At 37.4% G+C, this 22,248-nt stretch overlaps 3 protein-coding genes across 9 annotated transcripts; 1 reads left to right on the top strand and 2 right to left on the bottom strand.

The window, feature by feature from the left end:
- Positions 1-6,731: 6,731 nt before the first annotated feature.
- LOC112280961 (uncharacterized) lies at positions 6,732-10,770 on the top strand. 4 transcript variants are annotated; one of them, XM_024516954.3, is made up of 4 exons: positions 6,733-6,885; positions 7,246-9,647; positions 9,975-10,079; positions 10,285-10,770. In XM_024516954.3, exon 2 carries the CDS (start codon positions 7,489-7,491, stop codon positions 9,595-9,597), a length of 2,109 nt encoding a protein of 702 aa, XP_024372722.1. In that variant the 5' UTR covers positions 6,733-6,885; positions 7,246-7,488; the 3' UTR covers positions 9,598-9,647; positions 9,975-10,079; positions 10,285-10,770. The 4 variants fall into 4 exon arrangements, with proteins under 4 accessions (XP_024372724.1, XP_024372722.1, XP_024372721.1 ...); XM_024516955.3 differs by having other exon boundaries at positions 6,736-6,822; XM_024516956.3 differs by having other exon boundaries at positions 6,732-9,647; positions 9,975-9,995.
- Positions 10,771-12,347: 1,577 nt separating this feature from the next.
- LOC112280941 (protein IN CHLOROPLAST ATPASE BIOGENESIS, chloroplastic) lies at positions 12,348-14,427 on the bottom strand. The gene is made up of 3 exons (XM_024516907.3): positions 13,625-14,427; positions 12,714-12,905; positions 12,348-12,577 (listed from the first exon to the last, which is right to left on the bottom strand). The coding sequence occupies exons 1-3, from the start codon at positions 14,360-14,362 to the stop codon at positions 12,440-12,442; spliced, it is 1,068 nt and encodes a 355-aa protein (XP_024372675.1). The 5' UTR covers positions 14,363-14,427; the 3' UTR covers positions 12,348-12,439.
- Positions 14,428-17,458: 3,031 nt separating this feature from the next.
- Positions 17,459-21,976, bottom strand: LOC112280931 (protein LAZ1 homolog 2). 4 transcript variants are annotated; one of them, XM_024516890.3, is made up of 9 exons: positions 21,789-21,976; positions 20,790-21,275; positions 20,515-20,571; positions 20,228-20,336; positions 19,893-20,068; positions 19,576-19,664; positions 19,150-19,429; positions 18,840-19,019; positions 17,459-18,659 (listed from the first exon to the last, which is right to left on the bottom strand). In XM_024516890.3, the coding sequence occupies exons 2-9, from the start codon at positions 21,000-21,002 to the stop codon at positions 17,895-17,897; spliced, it is 1,869 nt and encodes a 622-aa protein (XP_024372658.1). In that variant the 5' UTR covers positions 21,003-21,275; positions 21,789-21,976; the 3' UTR covers positions 17,459-17,894. The 4 variants fall into 4 exon arrangements, with proteins under 4 accessions (XP_024372658.1, XP_024372662.1, XP_024372660.1 ...); XM_024516894.3 differs by having other exon boundaries at positions 20,228-20,343; positions 21,789-21,961; XM_024516892.3 differs by having other exon boundaries at positions 21,771-21,901.
- Positions 21,977-22,248: the final 272 nt, after the last annotated feature.

Here is a 22,248-nt window from a genome sequence, read left to right as displayed (position 1 = left end):
TGCCGGCCAATAGCATCAGGATGAGAAGTTGGCCTACACAATCATTGCTCTACAAACTCAATCCCAAAAAAGACCACCGCTCTGAATCCCTTCTCTAAAATTTTACCACGTTTTATCAAATGGAACCAGGCTCTTGGAGCTGATCACACACATACCGCGCCGTCTGCACACAAACTCACACCTTTTGACTGCGCGCGACTTATCCCTCGTAGATTGCCCCCTCTGAGCTTTCCGTATGCCGAGCAATGATACGAAAAATCCCAACTACCACTGATAGATCTTGATGGGAGGATGGATACTGGTCGAAGCAGCGCCAGATTATTTAACGATACATTTCTGAAGATATTCTTCGGGTCCTGGAGTGCGTTGCCAGACCTATGCCCCATGCCCCATGTACTAGAGAATCAAATGCTACCCACCAATCTGTTGCTTGCTCTTGCAACAACCACAATCTCTTCTATATGTTTAATTGAAAAATGCATTAGGGGCTCAGACATGGCATCTTGAAGTACCTAGTGATATTTTGAAATATCACTTAATACTTCACCAAATCACCCACCTCACAAGGCGGATGATTTTAAAATCCAAATATCAAAGGAGGAGTGGGTGAAATATCAAAAACTGCCTTGCTTGCTTTAACTCTCTTCTCCCTTTGAAATCCATACCATGGAATAATAAAGTTTGAATCAGGGGTAATAAAATCCCTTGGAGTTGGGCTTGAACCTTAGTAAATTGGTTCTTAATATAGTTCTCATGGTATTAAGTAAAACATTTGTTGTAAATGCTAATGTATAATTTATTATAAAAATTTGGTTGTTTTGTAAGAAAATATTGATTAAATTTCCTCAAAAACAATTGTTTGACATTCAATTCTTCTTGCAACTGTGCTAATGTATTTTGTGGGGGGGGGGGGGGAGAAAAGAAAAGAAAAAGATGAATGCTTATAAAATGCTTGCAGATTTTTGTAGATTTAAAACTTGGCCATCAAAATTACAATTCTCTATTATTGATATTTCTTAGTCCATTAAGTCAAATTAAGATCTGTATTTCAATTTAGTAGATTGAAAGTGGAAATCAAGAATCAAAATTAATGAAAATACTTATATAGCTTTGATGCAAAAATAATATAAGTTGGATCCTAAATTAGTATGTAAATGGAGAGATACTTAATTGAAGAGATCTAAAAAATAAGCAATACTTATATAATTGACTAAGTACTAAAGAATCACAATAAATGGATAGTAAATGCTTGGACAACAAAATTTAACACCAAAATATTTTTTTAATGTAATTTATAATTTCTTTATATGATAAAATTTGTAGTATGCACTTTTTAAATAAAATCTAAAATGATGTAGGTATATATATATATATATATATATATTCACATACACCAATTTCTTTGGTAAAAATTTAATGAATATGATAGCATAATATAAAATTATAAAGAAAAAGAAAAAAAATTTGCTAATAATTTGATAGGTGTCATGAATCATGGATGATAAAAGTGTCCAAAACTTCAAAAAAGATACAGTAATGAGATGTCACATTGGAGTCTTGAATACCATCTTAATTAATTCTGTATATATACATTAATTGGAAAATAGAAAGGTAGATTGGAAATGAAATTGGAAATAAAATTCTATCCCAGTCTGATGATAGTACAGGTGATTTGATAATGGAATTTCAGTACTTTGGATTCTTTGCTCTTAAATTTCTCTCCTCAATCAATATAACAGATCTACTCCTACATGTACATATAAAAATGTAATAACAATAATAATAAAATATTATAACTTGACCACACTTTGTGCAGCAAATCACAACACCAATTAGGAGAATGTAATCCAGTGCACTGTAACAGTCTACATGTGTTCCCATTATTTAAAGACTAAAGGCACATATGGGAATCACTAGCTCTCAGAAAACCAAAGACTAGTTCAGCACAGGACCATGTGGTGGAAGCTGTGCCATGGCACATGCATCTAAGCCACCACAATGCAAAGCTAGACAGGACCACCATAGCCCTTGTGGGAGGGAGGGATAGATGGAGAAAGAAAGAGGGCTAGACTCTTCCATCCCCCCCTCCCCAAAAAATAAAACAAAAACAAAACAAAAAACATACAAAAAACAGTGTGTGTCAGAGTCACATCCACAGTTGTAAGATCCGATTTGGCATCCATGCAACACAACAAAGACAACTTGATTAAGGTCTAGAATGGGTTGGTTCCACTCATCCAGTGCCACTGGGACAACTCAGTCCATCAATTGGCAATGAATGCACTGGGGGCCACTCACTCAGATCTCCATTCAGGATCTCATACTGTATGCACTGCATGCAATTCATCAACTGGTAGAAAAATAAGGCAAAGAAACAAAAGAGAAAAAAAACACAACAACGAGTACCAAATATCCAAATCTGTACAATGGGTCATAAAAGTCCGTTCGTACAGATGTGCAATCCCATACACACAGCTTCTCGAAGTGCGCAGTTTGCAGGACATGAGATTCTGTGGGTGATCGAAGCCATCAATCATTCACATCGGGAATCACACGTAAGGTCGAGCTATTGAATCCGCCAAGTTTCCTAACGTGATGCAGTCATAACGGCTGGAGGACGACGACGACGCCGTGTTTCTAACGCATCAGTTAAAAAGATGCATAACATTTTCCTCACGTTGCCAGAGTTGGCAATGATCCCTCCAGCCAGATTTCTGTCATGCTCTGTGACTGTATTCCCTGTCTATGGAGCAATAAATTCAAGTAGTCGGCAGCCGGGATTGGTTCTAACGTGAAATCATCCAACTGGTACATACGCTAGCAGATCCAATCATTCTAGCTATGACCATGTTGTCTGGATAACTCTGAAGTTTCTCAAGTGCGAGGTGTTATTCTGTTAAAAAAAAAAATTAATGCAAATCATGATCAGTGCAGAGCCTAGATATCTGTATTCCGTGATCAGTACAATTCTTGAGGAATTGAGATCATTACAGGGCAATGTAAGAAATCACTTGAATCCATTGATCACCTTCAAGACGTTCAATCTTCAATGTTCTGGCCACTGTTGGCTGACCAAGATAATTCTTGATCATTAGGGACTTGTGACGTACGTGGTTGACATATCAATCTATTCGATACTCGGCCGACATAGGAAACTGTGTATTCTGGGGGTGTTACTTTCAACTTCAGATAGACATCATTAATTAAAAATACTGGTGCCAACCGCTAACATCCTTCCTTCCTGGTCTTTCTTCCAGGTGGGAAAGAGTGGTTGTTTCTGAACACAGTAAGAAAAATTCTGAATCAGAACGCAAACATTAGTATCTATTATTCAAATATTATCATAGTTACAAACTGCGTTTATTGTGTAGTCTAGCTCCCTCGGTTACTAAACTATCGGAGTTAAAACCAAAGTCTAGAAGTCTTGCTCTGGGGCATTATTCTAGAGCTGGTAAATTCGACGAGACTCAGCTCCAATCGCCATTGTCAACATGTTAAACCTACCGAATCCACAAATAAAATGTTCTCGTCACGCATCTACAAGTGAAGACTTCTCCGCTGCTGAAATAACATTGCACGGCATTCTCAGATCTATCTGTGTGACTTTTCACACTGGCAACAAAAAAATTGATCTGGACTACATATGAACTTGGTCGAATGTAGTGGCAAACACAGATTCTGTGTCGAACACAAATTCTGCAACTACTCTTATCAACTTCTGTCTCATCAAGCTCTCCCCTTTCACAGCCTCATCAGAATGCTTGCGTGCTTATCAACCGTTCATGGAACGAGTTTGTATTCTCCATCTGTGATTTTTGAAACCCACCCACTCAATCTTCACCCAACAACAAACAGTTCCCATGAGCATGTTTTGTCCACTTGTGACGTTACGAACTCTTCACAGAGCTGACAGTCGATTCAGGATTATACAAACTGGTTAACAACAATGCAAATGCCCTCTGTTGCCAATCGTTAAAAATAAAAAATGAAGGCAAAAAAATGCACATGGTTGGTGCTGAAAACAATAAACAATCGTTTCCACTCCCCGAAGCAAAATTTCACCATTTATCTGATCTTTCCTATTATTTTATCACCAGAATAGTCTGCTTTTAAAAGCTCTGATGGTATGGGGTTATTCTAACCTACATGATTTACAAGTCTGTGCAACACAGTTTGTTTCAAACAGCCACATATTCTCTCACCAGTTTGCCAGAATCACTGCAACATATTGCTTCTCCATTAACAACTAGTAATAAACTGACCTTCGCAGTAAGACTACTAGTAGTAGTAGTAGTAGTAGATATATGAATTCATATATAATGAGATCGTGTTTGTTGGAAAGGAAAGTCACGTTTCGTTTCTCATGCTATTTAACTGTGGTCGATCAGTTTAACACATTATTGAATAAAGAAATAAAGAAAAAAAGAAAAAAAGAAAAAACAATAATAGAAAAGAAAAAAAACTGCTTGTTAAACAAAATTTTAGAAAATGCTGGAGTTTTGTGTATGGTTTTTGAAACAATCTGTCCATGCAATGCAATAATTGGATATAAAATATAAAAGTGTATCTATTGATTGTTGATAGAAATAAAAACATAAAAAATGCCAATGTATTCAATAATTAATAGATACACATTTACAAATATATATAATTATTGGAATTTAAGGAAAATATATTAAATTTTAAATTTTGAATGTTAATGATATCTATATTTTTATATATTTACTCCATTTTTAAAATTTTATATCTTTCTAAGCACCAAAGTAAATCCCAATGATTATTAGCATATGTCCTAAAGGCTTGATATTTTATCTTTCTGAATTTACTTTATCTTTTGTTAAGTCAAAATTGTTAAATCTTTAAACTTTAGTCACAGTATTTATTTTATTTATATTTTTTTCTATATTTTTAAATACATTATAATTTATCCATTACAAAAAAATTAATAATAATTTATGAAAAAATATTTCTAATATATTGAAAAATATTATTAATTGAAGCCAATATAAATTTTAATATAAATTGCCATTCAAAGATTAACATTAAATGCGTGTAAAAAATTGGCTGTGATTTTGATTAAAAGAAATAACTTTTTAATCTTTAAAAGGTAAATTTCTTGGTCTTATGTGTCATTTATTGTTTAATTGCTATAGATGATAGTTCGATTTTGAAAATAATTTTTATTTACTTAACATGGTATTTTAACGTCCTTTCAATCTTAAATTGTACAATTGCACATGACAAAAGATATTAGAAAAAATAATTTACACAATTTTCGTGGTAGACATTTTGAAATCTACTGAATTTTATTGAATAAATTATAACATATTCATATTTATTATTTTTCGTACTATAATTTTAATATGATCTAGACAAGAATCATTTTTTTCTAATAAACTATAGATAATTAAATTTATTTTCTCAATTCTTGTCTTTATTTTACAAGATGAAGGGTTCTTTAGACATAAAACATCTGCAATTTTATTCAAATTGATATTTTGATGTCTTTGATCTTATTTGGATTAATGAAATTAGTATCAATAAACTTTATTGACTTTTATGTAGAGTACTACAACTCCATTGCAAATTTGGAAATTATGAAGCAACATGTTGGACGACAAGAATCAAATATAAGATGGTTTTTTTTAACAATGTTTTTATCAAAATAAAATAGTATACTTAAAAAATAAATACAAGCTAAGTTAACTCATAAGCAAATTATGGCTTTATAATTAATTAATAGTTAAGATTACCGAATTCATAACCGAATTCAATTCATCTCATTGTTTTTATTCCATTGTTTAAAAATATTTTTAAAGAACAACATTGTAATATTAAAAATTTACTTAAAATTGCTAAATAATATTCAATTTTTTTGGTTTTAAATCATATCTTTTCTATTTTTTTTATCTTTTTTTTAGATTTGAAAATGAAATCAGCATATTTTTTTTTAAAAAAATTTCTATTGTGTTCATATAAAATTAGTTTTATCAATTATTTTTATTTCTATTATTCTAAAAAAAAAAATTGTGACATTTTCCTTTTTTTTCACAAAAGTTTTTCATTTTGTAAAATTTATATTCAAATCAAACTTTTAGATAGAATCTTAATTTAAGGTTTTAAAAATTAATTTTTTCAATAAATATATGTATACATATATATTTAAATTCTTTAGTTATTTCTAGAAAATACTAGGTAATTATTTATTTTTATATTTAAATTAACAAAAAAATGATTAAATATGATTTATCATTTAATTTTTAGATATATATATATATATATATATATATATTAAAAAAAATTATTAGAGGAATCATAAAAAAATTGCTAGTTTTCTTTTACAACACATGCATACAAGAGGGACACATATAGCATCATGTGGCCATCTTACACTAAAAGTAAAAATCCTCACAATAATATCTCACAGGAAGTTTAAACCTCCTAGACATGAAATCCAGTTCAAAATTAAACATCAATTCATTCTATATCAAGTCACCTTTTGGTAAATTAGCAAAATTAATCAAAATTGCGTTCTTTGCAACACCTCGTCCGAAATTGAGCCAATGGGGGGGGGCGGGGTGTGGGGTTACTACGGGCCGGGCTGGGCCAGGGCAAGCCGCTCTCATAGAAGGTCGCCCGGGAACTTCAACCACCGGTCCGGTCATCAACGATAAAAACGATACGTCGAGCATGCAGTGTGAACGGGGGTTTTCGGTCACCTGTTATGAATTCATCAAACTGCGGCGTTTAGAATTTTGTTGCTGCGATGCCGTCATCGTTGGATGGCGAAAGTGGGGCAAATGCGGTGTTGGGTGCACGCTGGTTTACACTCTGCCTTTGCATTTCGAAGTCGCTAAGGCAGAATTTGCTGCAAATTTGAGTTGGGTTAGTATGTTTGTGTGTGTGTGTGTCTGTTGCGGAGCAATTTCATTCGACTGTGGTCTTCGCGAGACAATGTAGAGTTTGGATTGAAGCTTTGTGGTCTTCGCGAGACAATGTAGAGTTTGGATTGATGTACACGAGTGGTGGGTGTTTCTGAGAGTGGTCGAAATGATCAGAGGCTTTGGTCGCAATTTTTGGAGCTGAGATTTTTCTGAGTCTGCCTCTTCCTCAGACCTCGATTTCCAGCGCCGGAGAGTTTTTGGGTGGGACACTGAAGGTCGCGATTCGGGGTTTAGGGTTTAGGGTTTTAGGCTCATAGGTGCACACATTTGACTGTTTTCGACACTTGTGTTCATGGTGCAGGGTTCGTTTCTTGATCAGGGAATTGGGGAGTCTTTGATGTTGGAAGCTGGCGTTAGAATCTTACCAAGAGGACATTGCTTATCGAATCGGTTTTGCGTGATGCGGCATTGGTCCTGGAGGGTTTAGTGCTTGGAAACAGGAGATTATGAAATGATTCTTACTGCATTCTTTCTCTTTGGATAGTGTGAGTTCTCTCAAGGAAGCGTAATTGTTCTTGAGGCATTCTGCTAAGCTTCTGGGAAAATGAGGGGTCGCAGGTTTTATTTCCGTGGAAGTAGTTTGTTTTGTTGCGTTGAGAGAAATCTGGTAGACTCACAGCAAAGCCTTAATCATAATCTAGTGATGCCTTTTCAGGCGTTTAGTAGGTCGTTGGCGTCAGATTCATCACGAACATCTTGGTCTTTCGTAATATTTGATAAAGTAGTTAGCCGATGCCAATTTCAACCTTCAGGCCTTGGACAATTGGAAAACTGGAGGTTTAAGTATTCTTGGAGATCACTTTGTGCTGTTAGTGATGTAGCTGAACCTAAAGTCAAATTTTGTGAGAAGCCATTGGTGGAAAGAACGAGCTTGAAAAGTGCTCTGTCTACTGCATTACAAAATTATTTCATCACCAGCAAGTATGTACCTGCATCAGAAGCAGCACTAATGGTGAAAAATGCCCCGAAGTTTATGAAGAAGCTCTTAGTCCGTGCAAAGGAGGAGAAGTCTTTGATCCTCAAGTCTCAAGCGGTGGATCCTGATCATGACGGCGCCTTGAATTTCCAAGCCCGGGTTGATGCGTGGGTGGCGAAACAAAATGTCGATGAGATTGAAGTATTTTTTGAAACACTCGGATTAGGTGACAAATCTGTGCTTGAATATATTGTAGCTTCAGAAAATCCAAAGCTTGTTGGTGAAGAGGGTCTTCTGGTGAATACGAAGCTTCTCCAGGGGTTAGGAATTCCAAGGAAACGCCTATGGAGGCTTTACGATCGGGACAGGAAACTCTTGAAATGCACACACACGGACTTCTGTGCGAGTATTCGAGTTTTGGACAACCTTGGTGTGCAGAGAAAGGCATTGCCTACATTAGTACAAGCATGCCCCTCTGTTTTACGCATCGATGTTGAGGAAACCATGAAGGATGTTCTTAGGTATATGGAAGATTTAGGGATTGAGAAGAACTTTGTAGGTAGGCTACTGCAGTACAATCCTCAAGAAGTTTTAGGAGCAAGGCACACTCATTTTGGAGAGAAGATGCAGTATCTTCTTGATTGTGGTCTTTCTAAAGATCGCGTTATCAGGATGCTCCGAGACTTCCCTCAGCTGTTAATATTGAGCTTAGAGGTGAATGTGAAGCCCAACATTGAGTTTCTATGTTCCTTGGGGCTTAGGAAAGAGCAGGTAGGAAATATTATCGTTAGATCACCTCAATTACTGAGTTACAGCGTTAAGAAAAATCTTCTTCCCAAGATAGCTTATTTAGAAAGCTTGGGTGTGGAACGAGGTAACGTTGCACCCATCTTAGTTAAGTTTCCAGGAATTTTCGGCCACAGCATTGAGGAAAGCATGACACCGAAGGTGAAGTTTCTCGAGAGTCTTGGTGTGGAACGGAAAAACGTAGGAAAGATCATAACCCTCTTTCCAGCGATTATAGGCTATAGCATTGAGGATAATCTCATCCCTAAAATGAAGTACTTCGAGAGCATCGGAATGGAGAGGGCAAGCTTTGGTCGTGTTGTCACTCGTTCCCCGTCGATACTTGGTTTGAGTGTGGAGCAAAACCTCAAGCCCAAGGTTGCTTTTTTTGAAGCGAATGGTGTGAAGGAAAAAGACATCGCAAGATTATTTACGTCACATCCATCTGTTGTTGGACGAGCTATAGACGGTAGCCTTGCAAGCAAACTGACGTTTCTGGCATCTCTGGGTCTGGAACCAAAATCTGATGCAATGGCTAAAGCTCTCGTGGCATGTGCAGCTCAAAGTGTCACATCACTTGAGATGAAATGCAACAATTTATTAGAGATTGGTTTCCCACAGAAAGCTCTTCTTAATATCGTCATACAGCAACCGACCCTATTGCATCTCTGCGAGGCACATTTGAAATGCAAGGTTAAATTTTACACAGAGGAAGTCGGGCTCGCTGTTGAAGAATTGCCTCCCTCTCTTTTGAGCTATAGTTTGGAGAATCGAATCAAACCTCGATACAAGTGGATGACATTGCTGCAGTCCAGTGGATTGCTGTCCAGAAAGATTCCCATATCAACTGTTATGAGTATTTGTGAGAAATCATTCCTAAAGAAGTTCGTCGAACCTTACCCACAAATGGTTGCACAATATAGTGGAACCTGGTCCCTGCCAACACTTTGAGCAACATCCATTTGTTCGGGATATGCCCAAAACAGCATGAGTCTGTGAAAGTAAGTTACCCTACACTTGTGATTAATTTCACACGTATGACCTCTGCTTCTCGATTTGCAGTTGTAATCCAAGCCTAATCCCTAACTTTGTTCTTCTTTTCTTGAAATTAACCTACGTGTCTGTACACATTGAAGCTGTTCATTGCTGCATGTTATCATGAGTCATTTATCGATTTAGAGCATTCTCCTATTTCGACCCCTTTCAGTTTGTTTTCTCCTTCGAGATGGAATCCTGTTAGCTTAAATTGCTGTGTTGTGCAACTGTATTCTTAACTCACTAAGAATGTTTACAACGAACGCTGTGGACGTCCTCGCATGTTACTTCAGGTGGAGGTGTAAACATTTAAGGTATGGAACGACGTGAGGCTGCATTCTAGGATATTTACTCTCTGGACGAGCTATCAGCTCCTAGATCTCGCAATATCCTCCATGGTCAGCCTTTGAACCATCTTGTGCAGACGTATCCTTATGTTCATGTATATCATTGCAGCAACGCTTGTTTATATCTCGTCACTTGTGCTTTGATTTGAAAGGTATGTTAATTTTTGTCAGAAAAATGATTACCTTTCTCCAAGACGTGTATGTTTTTGAAAAACTTCCGTTCATATACTGAACTTCCGCGACCTGGTCAGTGCAGGACCCTATGGATATGCGGCCAAGAATCAAGATATGTGGACAGTTCACCAATTCAATATTAGTTTACCAATTCCGTGTTGCGGAACTTGGGTGCTCTATTGTAAAATCAGTTTGGGGCGTTGACAGGAACACCTGGCTGTGGATCGAACTGGCCACTAGATGACAACTTATGAATTGGTAATAGATTTCACCTGCAATCGTAATTATATGATTGTTTTTGTTTTCATACTTTCAATAGCTTTGAGTTCTAGCAACTACAGGACCTGCGGTGTTTGAGGTATGGAAGGTTGCCACCTTGGCCGATTCTTATTCTGTTACGAGTATGCTAGACATCTAGTATTTAGACTTAGGATATTGTTGAAAGGATCGGCTGTTAATAGTTTTAGGAGACAACCCCTACATTCCTTATCTATTATCTGTGTGTAGACACACCTATGTTCGTAAACTACGATTATCTATTTTCAATACTAACAAAATCCTTCTAGAACTGGCAAAATTGCACCTATCATAGTTCGAAGTATTGTTCATTCTTCTATCTAGTTGACTTTTTGCAGCATTGCAGCATTGCATTCTTAAATTGACCAATCCACAACCAGTAATTGAGTATTTTTAATGTCAAATATGAAAAAACACATTATTTATAAGCATTTATGGGTTAATTGAGAAAAAACGCAAATATCATTTTCAAGATATTTGTAGAAAAGCTGTGGGTACACAAAGCTCTGCTGTCCATGTGGCCTCTGTTAATTACCTTTGTTAATTGGTAAGAATCAATCAAAATCAATTAATTATTAGAAATCAAAGGTTATTCATTCTGCACAAAAGAATGGAGTTAGTCTTTAAAATCTTGATTAATTAATGAAAGTTATTAGTCTTTGGGGAACTAATTATTGGGGGGTTTTTAAATTTTGAAGAATTAACTATAGGACAGAACTTCGTATATGAATTTATTTGATAAAAATCCAATCTTTGGGCATTGTTTTCTAATAAATGTCTCTAAAACCAAAGTAGCAAGAAAAATCTCAAAATGACATCTAAGACTGGTCATATCTTTATAAAAAAACTACTTGTATATATATATATATATATATATATTAAAAAGTAAAATTTTCGAAATAATATTTTTTAAAAAATGCAATTAAATTCAACATTTCTTTTAACTGTATGTATGTATTATATATATATATATATATTTATATATTTATATACAGTCATAATTAATTAAAGAGGGCTTTGGTCCTAAGTGCATGAACAAAATCTTTAGTAAATCTATATGAATTTAGTTCCCACCTCCAAGGTACAATCTATTTTAGATATCTATTTGTACATAATAGGTTTTGTAGAACTATCTTATGTGAATCCATCTAAATTGTCATCCACAAGGTTCAAGTCTAGGCAAAGAGTTCAATCTCTCATTTCTTCATTAGGACTAAAGACAAAGAGTAGGCATAGAATTGAATTTTCTATTCAAATAAAGATTCTTCCATTTCAAAAGTCAAAATATTATGTAGATTCTAGTGTTCTTGGTTAGAATAACCAACTCAAAGCATGGAGACTTGTGTGCAATCTTTGGTGGTATTTGTTGTCTACAAAATTATTTGCATATGTATCTTACAAACCTCACCTTGGTATATCACCTTCTAAATTTGAACAACATTTCTTTGTACTTTGTAAAGAAAAATCTTTCAATAAAAAAGAATAATTAATTGTGAGATGTGGTCTATGAAAAATAACTTATATTTTGATAGAAGCTCCAATGGTCAATTGTTAGAAGCAAATACTAAGGCACCTACACTGCAAATGTACGCATTTTCTCACTTAAACCCTAATTGTAGTCACACAGGAAACGACAGTAATAGAAGAGGCTACAGCACTCCACAACCTCACAAGCTCTTATGAATCGCAACTGATTCGTCCCCAGTAAAAACAACAATGGAGGATGCAGCGTAATGATCTGAATCAAAAAAAGCAAGAGAACATAATTCTAAGTAAAAATACGAAGAAATTTAAAAATAAGAGTAACAATAATAAAAGAAAAAAGTGCAAAACATTGAGATATGACGCTGAACCTTAAGGGATGTTCAATCTTGATGCCAATTACGATGGATTTTACACGATGTGCAAAATGCAGCACACCAATTTGTATTAAAACTTTTTCACGCTGTGCTAATGAATCTAGAAATATCGTCAAATCCGCCCTCTTTATAATAGTCGGCCAGCTGCTCCCGCACGGCATCCCAAGTGCCCTCAACTGCAGCAAGGTCTAACAAGAAAGCTGCCTGGTCCACCGCCACCTGCACCAATGACAACCAAACCAGTCATTTCATCGAGACTAAAAAGAGGCGCATTACAATGCTTAGAAATAAATGATAGGACCAGAACTTGTGCAAAAATCCCAATCAAAGGCTGAAATTGGCACTGTGGACTGACTTGTTCCAGACTCTTGCCCTTGAGAAGGTCTTCTCGACGACCCTCTTCAGTTAACCTCTCCCGCATGAATTCAATTTGCTCTTCGCCCCAGCCAGCAATGTTTGCGACATCTGCGTACCAGGATCCCAACGTCCACCACGGTGAACGCAGCGCACATCGCGCAGCATCTTTTGCTTCCAGCTTGCGTCCCACCTACAATCGTAAATTGTTATTGAATCATTTCTGCCATTGATGCCCAGTTGTACCATTCAATCGCCCTCTTCCTAGGTTTAATCAAATTCATTCTGACGAACTCCTACCAGGATTACGTAGGATCGTGTCCTTAATGACAGGATAATATGTTCATCTTCACCATGATTCGCGTGCACATCACGCCCTCAGATGTGTTACAACATGAGGTATATGCTATTCATAGAATCAGGATGCGGAAGCTTTCTGCAGCATGATGGAAGGCTGGTTTCCAAATTCATTCGTCAACACTACACCACGAATTCTGGGCTTCATTTTGAGGTGATTTCTAGCGATAGCTCGTCCCCCGTGTTGACTATTGAACTCTTAACCACGGATTTGTAATAAGTGAAAGCATAATTCAAATGTTTCACGCTCTGTTCCAGATGGTTACAAATCTACATACTAGCCGGCTGCAGAGTGGGGATTAGTTACTTGAACAACCTCAGCAGTATATCTTCGACAAAAATGTAGCAACCGAAATTCACTATTTCGTGAAGCAGTAGAGGACGTCGATGAACAGCTGTAAGCTAGTTCTCAGTGCTCTGCAGATATCCTTGATGCTGCACTAATATACTAGTTCGGAAAATTGCATAAACAATTGCTCACTTGTTGAAAGAATCTTCCAAAAAGTAAAAAGAGAGGTAAAAGAAAATTAGACTCCAATGCGTGGGGATACATACCTTCAGCATCAACTCGGCATTGAAGACAAACGGCCTACCGAAGCCTGGAAAATGCTTCTTGCTCGCGTAATACTCCGCCGTCACCAGAGCTGAAATATCATCACCATTCTCTACATGCCGCATTGCAAGCCGCTCAAACACATCCGGGAAGAGCCCTACTTTCTTCATCAAATAAACATCAAGGCTGCTCAATTTCGACGCTTCAAAGTTGCCCCGCTGGTACAAAGAGCTCCCAACCTCACCGGCGCTCTCGCAAATTCTACCCGAGCATCCCGCCACATCCTCCTCTACCAAAGCCCTATGAATGTACTCCTCGGGACTCTTAGCCAGCAATGTAACCCCGAAGCTCTTCACACGCACCACCGGCACGTCCATCCCGCTCGCGGGCGTAGGCCATCGCAGGAGCGCGGTCATGTCTCCATCTTCCGTCGCCGTGAGCGGAATGGCAAGCGGAATTATCCCTTTTCGATTGTAGGGAGACACGACACGCTCTCCTTTAGCTTGAAGCACATTCATTAGTGCTTGAAGCGACGCCGGAGGCTCAAGCGCGGCAACCTCCGTCAGAAACGTTGAATGCTCCGTCTGCGTAAGCGCGGCACTAGGATTCGAAATTGCGTTGAAGCATACGAAGTTGTTCCTGCTGCCTCTACTTCGCTCTCCTCTCGTTACAGAATTCTTCCTCCCACCGGACAAAGGCGGGCAGGGCACCGCTAGAGCCTTGGAGCTCATGGTCTTCATGGCCCTTCTGTGCGCACTCCCTCACACTCTTCAGCAACATCTACTACGCCGAACACATGAACACCAACAACACTCACTCAGGCTCACTCACTCACTCAGACTAAATCTCGCTTGGAAGCGGGAGGCCCGGCATTTCCTTGGCTGACACTGCTCGAGGGGGCTGTGCCGGGCTATCCGGTCCCTGTCCCGCTGTATCCTGGGAATGGATGCCCTCCAACCGTGGCCACGTCAGCTGGTCGTTATGCCACGTCGTAACTTGTCATGGTGATTGTTTGTGCGTTCACACTGCGTTTGTTTGTGGGTATTAGGGTTCTCATGTTTGTACCCATATTTGTATATCAAATGTGTCAAATAAACATAAACTAGTTAAACTTGTGTCATTGCCATGGAAAAGTTGTTCAAGGATTAGTTAAAGTTGCTCAAGGAACTACTCCTACAAAAACAATATTTAGAACAATAGATATGTAAGTCCATAAAAGCTCTTATACATGAAGAAAACTCTCAACAAATGAGGTTCTAGTATAGTATTCTTCATGTTCTTCAAATACATGGGATTCAACTCAAAATCTAAATATGCTTCAATTCACAATTCTAAAAGCATTGCTAAACATACTAGTAAAGCTCATCACATCTTACAATTGTGGCAATAAATCTGGTGATGCATTTGATCTTTTTAATTGAGTAGAAACTTTTGCATGCAGCCTCATAATGCACGCATTCACCAAGCTAATAGACATTCTTGTCATCAACAAAGAGTTTGAAAAAACGGATCTTGCATATAAGAAGCTAGTATAGAAAGAATGTCAGCTAGACTATTTTGAATACAATTTTTTAATTCGTTACTTTGACTACTTTGATCAACTAGATTTGGCTACGGAGAGATTCAAAAAAATGGAGATTAAGGGATGAGAGCCTAATAAATATATTTATGGTTTTTTGGTGAATGTTCTTCACAAAGTAGAGAGGATGCATGAAGTTTGTTCATTCTTTGATGTCATGCTTGAAAGAGGTTTAACTCCAAATGTCCTTACATACAACCTTCTCATAGATGCTTTTAGGAAGGGTAGCCAATTAGATATGGCCTTATAATTCTTTGTTGAGATGAAAAAGAGGGATTTTCAATCTTTGGTAGTAATATATAATATCTTCTTTGATGCATTGTACTTGCTAATATGAGTTGTATATAAAAATCACAACCAACATTGAAGTAAGATTCAATAGCTTTGAATACATTTTTTGGTTAAACATATAATATCACTTCTAATGGCATGGATGAAGTATTATTGAATTGTCTTAGCACTGCTGGCTAATTCTTCTTAAGTTATATATCCATTATTATTGCATAGAACAAATCAAAATTCAACACAATAAAGCATGATATATGACTTACATAGCCCTTATTCATCATCATATATTAATTACTATGAAGATAATGAATAAATGATAAATATTGATACCCGTTCTATTCAAAACTATAAATAAAATAATATAATTCTTGCTAGCAAATACAAAGTTTGTATTCTCTCTTCTAATGAGATATTAGAAAAGTTGAATATGCACAACATGAACAATAAACTTGTTGTAGCAAATACAGTAAAGATCCATTACTAAAGCAATTTTGATATCAAATTATACACATTATAGCTCAAGATCTACGTCTTGAATCAAGTTAAAATTAGGCATAGCTTGTACAAAAGAGAATTATATTGGATGCAATTGTGCTTGTGAATTGCATTAATTGACGATGAAATGTGAGATATGCAATAGAACTTGATGAGCCAAATTAAAGCATGGTATGCAATACAATGATAAGGAAACATTCAATGAAGCTTTTTCAATTAACACTTCATGCATAAAATTTCTTTGACTAGAGTACTTGCATGCATTCCTTCTTAGAAACATTCCAAAACAAGACATTAATATCAATCAACTCTGTCAATTAATATCTTAGTTAATCTCAATTTTGGTTCACTTTTGATGAAAATAATGAAGCATGTAACAAAAAGAGAAGGTTTTTGTCTCTTCTTTTTTATCCCATGTTTTTGTCCCCTCCCTTAAGGTATTATATATATATATATATATAAATATATATAATGGTTTTGTATTATTTTAACCTTCTATTCTTTTATTCTTGCTAATATTTATCAAATTAATGTTTTATTATAGTTTTTATTTATCAATTTAAATTTAAAAAAATTAAAAATTAAATTTTTATTTAAAATAAGAACTAGTTACTTTTTCCTAAGGTATGTATATAAAGATGTGTGGCATAGGGGTGTTCATGTAAGAAAAGAGATGTGTCTATTTAATAGACCCCTTTATTTCTTGCCAAAGCTATATTAAAACTTCTTAATAAATTTATATTTTATTTCAAAATAATTTTTAAAAAGAATATTATTAGATTCACATTAAAAAGATTAAATAAAATAATAAAATACTCATCTAAATAAAAATAATTTTTTTTTAATAAAATTTATAAGAACATTATTAAAAAGTGTTTTAATCTGTATTATCTCTGTATATTATAATCAATATTTATCTTTTATAAATATTTTAAATTTTGGATGTGGCTTTTTTTTCATTTGATGTTTTTAATTTTTATAGGCCAATAATCTAACAACATAGTTTTATAGGATTATTCAAAGGAATTTTTAAACATCTAGTCAACAATAAAATTTTGTCAACATTGAACAATTTTAGATTAATGTATAATATTAGCCAACTATTTTTTTTAAAAAAAGATCAAGAATACAAAATAAGCAACAGTTATTCTATTTTATAGCTGAAACATTATTTATTTCTAATTTATTCAAACTTTTAAGTGAAAACACTGTATAAATAATGTGAAAATAATTCAAATAATAATAATAATTTGTTAACACATGACAAAATGACAAGATTTTGTAATTTTAAAGATGAACGATATTGTAATAATGGGAGTAAACAAACGTTTTCAACTTGTTTGAAAACTCGAAGGCACGCATTCTGTAATTCTTGTAACATTTCTAAACGCATTTATGGACAACACATCGAATCCAGATACAAGTTTGGTGAAAGGGGATGTCACGACTTAAGCTTGCTAATATGGAGAAGAAATGAAGGTATCAATGCTAGCTTCATGGGTTAAACCCCCATTAAATCTGTATAAAATTTCAGTAATCAAAAGAATAATTTAAAACAAACTTTAACAGCTTCCTTTCCATAAAAAACTTAAAAACTTGAAACCTGAGTGAGCATAACACTTTGAGCCAGATAGGCAAGACTTTTGCAAGACACACTAAACTCGAGAGTGCTATGAAGACAACCACACAGAGAGAGAGAGAGAGAGAGAGAGAGGGAGATTTCTGTACTTGTTATATATACACAAGGACTTGGAATAGAGTTTGGTCTGCCACCAAGAATTCTACATAAGATGGCCAGAAAAGCAAAACCTGATGGAAGTGGGCAATAACATGATGTTGCAGGATCCACAAGATGTTCACTTTGCTCTTCTCTTATGCACCAAGCTCAGTGTCCTTCGTTGCTATAGCCCTCAACCTCCAAAAGGAGAAGTCCTGTGCTGGGTATTATCCTCCACCTGCTCATCTTCGCCATCTCTCTTCACGTTTCTCCTCAGAACGTTGCCACTTTCGTCTAGTTGTTCTCGATCCTCTACCGTTTTCTCATTCACAACCTGGCCTACTTGATTCCTCTCAACTGTATGGGCTGTTGTCTCTTTGCTTGAAACACCACCCAGCCTGTTGATTTCGTATTTTTCACTCACATCCACACTCTCACTTTTCTGTATTCTTCCTTGGTCGTCTACCTGCTCAGTCTCGCTACTAGTCTGCTTCTTTTGTGAGGTATCTGATGACTCTCTCTGCTGTGTGAAGCTGATGGTTTCTTCCCCTGGGATGTCCTCATTGGCGCTGCGGGTGGTGGTTGTGGCAGAGACTTCATCTTTCACGACCCCGGGTTGGGCTTCGGAGAGCTGGCGTGGACTCGAAGTGCTGCCTGGGCTTTCATTGTCGTCAATGTCGCGCTCAACACGAACGTGTTGCTCGGTCTGCACAATCTCATCGTCATCTTTCTCATCTCGGCTAACCAAATACTCGCCCTCTTTGTGAACCTCTTCGCGCTTCATATGTCCCCACTTGTGCATTGTTTCATGGATGTTTTCATGTAATGTTTGCACGTTGTCGTGTAATTTGTCGTTCATTTTATGAACGTTGTCTTGAATTGCTTCGTTGATGTCCGTGAAACCAGACTCAACTGGCTCGACTGCCTGTGCCACGGTTAATTTCACATCCTCGATGACCTACAATCCCACCCAATCAACCCCAGATTCCAAACCTAATCAGAAACCACAGCGTCAAGTCCAAAAACAGTTGAGATCGACACAATCAAAGAATGGTAATCGAAATCATGCTTGGGAATAAATCAGAAAGAAATTTATTGTGATTCTTTTAATTCATTTTTTATGGTGGAATACACTTACATGTTCGCCACCAGCCATGAATACATCCTTCGCACTCTCCCGAACACTGGTGGCGACAACTTCAATGTCTTCCTCCAGCTCTTCAGCTACACTGTCAACCTTGTTCAAGTTGTGTTTGCTTTCCCGCCGGTATGGGACGGCTGGGTATATATAGTGGTGCGCCACCGCTGCGATTGCCATCTTTGCAGACATAATACAATCAATTCAAATTTTTATAAGAAACAATCCCTGAGGGGATCAGATGAATATGAAGTCCACATAAAAACCAAATAGAGGTTTTGAATAAGAGGAAATGGACAGTACTGCTTACCTCGATACAGATAATGAAATCCTGCAAGTTTGTTTGGAGCATGTCAGTCTGCGCTTCAGAGGGATGGCCTGGCAGCCACTTTCTAGCGATTCCTGATGCAAAGAGCAAGGCAATGAGAACACCTTGCCACCAAGTCACAAAGACGACCGCCTTGAAACACAGAAACTTGGCCAGGGGATTAATTTCCTGAAGCGTATCCCTCGTTACATGGTAAAACTGGACGAGACAGTATAGCGCCCACATTTGACTGAAGTTTTGGATAATTGTTATATATGGGTACCTGCACGCAAGCACAAAAAGCACTCGCATGAATGAACGATGGGGTTATATTCACAAGGAAAAATGCATAAATGAAATCGGCTGCAGGACAACATGGAGGAATGAGATGTCTGCTCGTAAGGAGATTTAAAGCAAGGGATGACTCACCCATAGTGGAAATCGAACTCTCCTTCGCCATATAGATCGAAAATATTCAGAAAAAACGCAGACCACGCGCAAAGTACCTTGATTATCATCTGTAAATAATCTAACAATACAGACAATCAGACGCAAGAAAAGTCTAGAAATAAGACAACCCATAGACCTCCAAAATTCTGGAGTTATTGAGTAACCATACAAATACCGAGGTACGCAAACTCGTTACAATTTCAATTTCAATGAGTTTTATGTGCATTTCTTAACAGTGTTACAAGACAAGACGAGAAGGAAGATGCGGAACTTTTAGAGGACATCATGCAACTTACGTATTGAACGATTCCAAACTTAGCAGAGTCGTAGAAGTGGCGACCAAGTATCCAGGTGTGTGTTACCCATCTGAGAGGGGCTGGATGAACAACCTCATGTGGTCCAGGTTCTTTATCCAGCGAAGTCTCCTCTGCACCTTGTTTGGCGAGTGTTGATACAGCCGATTCCTCTCCTCCTGCATTCGCTCAGGCAAATCAAACAATTATGAGCATTCAATCACAATCTCCATAAAAAACATAAGAGTCTATCTTGACGATGATACATTCTCCACACGAAAAAAAAAAACAACTTACAAGGAAGATTTAAAAAGACGAGGATAAAAAGTTTCGCATACCCAAGCAAGCAATGAGATAGCTCCCAAAGGAGTACAATGCAAATGCTTCGTAACAATCGCCCATGATTCTGAAGTATATCGAGAAGTTGGAGTAACATAATGATGCAAACTGAGACCTATGCGGCAGGATACAGGATTAGGATCGGCTCATGAAAGACACTTCGTACACACCTCAAATCCTCCAAACTGATACATCAATAAATCATTTATGATTGTGCATGCGCCTGTTAATGACAGAATAAGTACATGCGTCGTATTCAACAATCTAGTAAGGTTGAGATTATCACCGATGTGATAGTGTAGACAGGAACCATAAGAATAATGCCTATAAGCCATTTCTGCTCCTGCAACACCGCCAGAGTCGACCACATCAATGCCCAAGGAAACAAAGAATATTCAAGTATACGTATGCATCTTAGCAGATAATAACAGTGTTTAACACAGTCATTTCGTAAGATCACAATAGGAGCAAGCAAATAACCTCGTAACACAAAATATACTCTGCAAAGCACTGGCACAACCCAGCAAAGACGTTTAAACTCGTCACTGTTCCAAGCTTTACCTCAGGTACATTGTAGCTCGAAAGGTGATCAAACAACAGATAGGATGAGAGGCAGAGGGCGAAAAGCACAAATACGGATGCTATTATTAGCGCCCACTTGAATAAGGTGAATTCTTTCGATTCTGTGATAAACTTTTCAAGAGCTGAAGGCTCCGCTAACTGCTGCCAAACTTCCTTGCCCGTAAATAAAACTCGTAACCCCAAGTCTGCCATGCTGGCTATCTTTTCAATGTTGATACCCAATTGTGTCGAAAGACGCTTTCAATTGAAGGACGGATTATTATCTTGAAACGCCTCCGTCACCTTTAATAATTATTGCCCTTGCAGCAAATAAGTGCTCACAGATGCAAAACTTGATCTGGTTGATGCTTGTACTAGTGAAACTGTACAACTAATAAATACATAAAATTGCGAAGTCCCTTTTTAACCCACTTAGCAGGAATTTTCGATTCCGTCTCCTCATTTTGTCGTCAATTCCTTGTATCCCTGGAGCAGTCCATAAGGAGCTTAATTAGCTTGCTGTGAAGGCTCAGATTCAATATAATAAACAAAGGAATGAAGCGCAGATGCTGAAGAACACCCTCACACGTTGGCAACGAATACTATGTCAATACACGGAGTACTTTTGAAACGTAAAGCATGAATTATCTAGTGAAAGCTATAACTGCTTACTGACATGCATTCAACCAGCGCGAAAATCACAGAACCCGATGTCCACACCTCTCTACCCTCGCCACCAACAATACCCAATTCCATTGCAAAGCAGAATCCACCTCAATCTTCAACCCCCCGGCTAAAAACAACAACGACAACAACTACAACAACGACGACGAAGACGACGATTCTTATACAAATTTGAATCGCTTGACATCACGACTCCTGACTCCGCATGCGAGTCCCACACAAACCACCACATATTGCACACAAGAGTACCCAACATCAACACACACCTCTCTCTCTCGCTCTCTCTCTCCCACTCACTCTCGTTCTCTCACTCACTCTCTCGCGCATAATCATCGGCAAGCTTGGCAAGCTGTGGTGCGTCGAGGCAGAACCAACCGCCTTCACCCGTTTCCTGCAAATCCTTCTTCTTCTCCTTCTTCACCGTTGCACAAGAATATCCCAATCATGAAGCCCCACCTCTCTTATCCAAGCCAAAAATCCCCACACACACACCACCACCGCGGTGAAGAAGAGAAGCATTCCCTAAACCCCACCCCACAGAGCACTGCGGGGGCGAGTTGAGCCAATGGTTAGCGACTAACCACTTCTCTAAACTTTCTTAGGGAGCTGATTAGTAGTAACACTACTGCCCCCCTTCTAATAAGAAGAAGGCTCTAGTGTCCACTCTGGCAGGCACGAAAGCAACGCAAGCTTAAGCTCTGCCATGTGTCATCCACTTGTCTCCCCTGCAAGTTGCCATCCGTGCTCGGTGTGGTGGAGGGTGTCCACGTATGAC

Source organism: Physcomitrium patens, chromosome 4, assembly GCF_059467195.1.
Source record: "Physcomitrium patens ecotype Gransden chromosome 4, ASM5946719v1, whole genome shotgun sequence".
NCBI lineage: Eukaryota > Viridiplantae > Streptophyta > Bryopsida > Funariales > Funariaceae > Physcomitrium > Physcomitrium patens.
The sequence above is the reverse complement of the archived record's forward strand: the minus strand, read 5'-3'. Positions and strand labels throughout refer to the sequence as shown.

Excerpts from the sequence above, each read along its gene's own strand:
- LOC112280961 (XM_024516956.3), top strand. The coding sequence starts at position 7,489 with ATGAGGGGTCGCAGGTTTTATTTCCGTGGAAGTAGTTTGTTTTGTTGC.
- LOC112280941 (XM_024516907.3), bottom strand. The coding sequence starts at position 14,362 with ATGAAGACCATGAGCTCCAAGGCTCTAGCGGTGCCCTGCCCGCCTTTG. Across the intron at positions 12,906-13,624 it reads ATGCCGAGTTGATGCTGAAG|GTGGGACGCAAGCTGGAAGC; the intron begins GTATGTATCCCC and ends TTACGATTGTAG. Across the intron at positions 12,578-12,713 it reads AGGGCAAGAGTCTGGAACAA|GTGGCGGTGGACCAGGCAGC; the intron begins GTCAGTCCACAG and ends TCATTGGTGCAG.
- LOC112280931 (XM_024516890.3), bottom strand. The coding sequence starts at position 21,002 with ATGGCAGACTTGGGGTTACGAGTTTTATTTACGGGCAAGGAAGTTTGG. Across the intron at positions 20,337-20,514 it reads CTGTCTACACTATCACATCG|TTTGCATCATTATGTTACTC; the intron begins GTGATAATCTCA and ends CATAGGTCTCAG. Across the intron at positions 19,665-19,892 it reads AGTTTGGAATCGTTCAATAC|ATGATAATCAAGGTACTTTG; the intron begins GTAAGTTGCATG and ends GATTATTTACAG.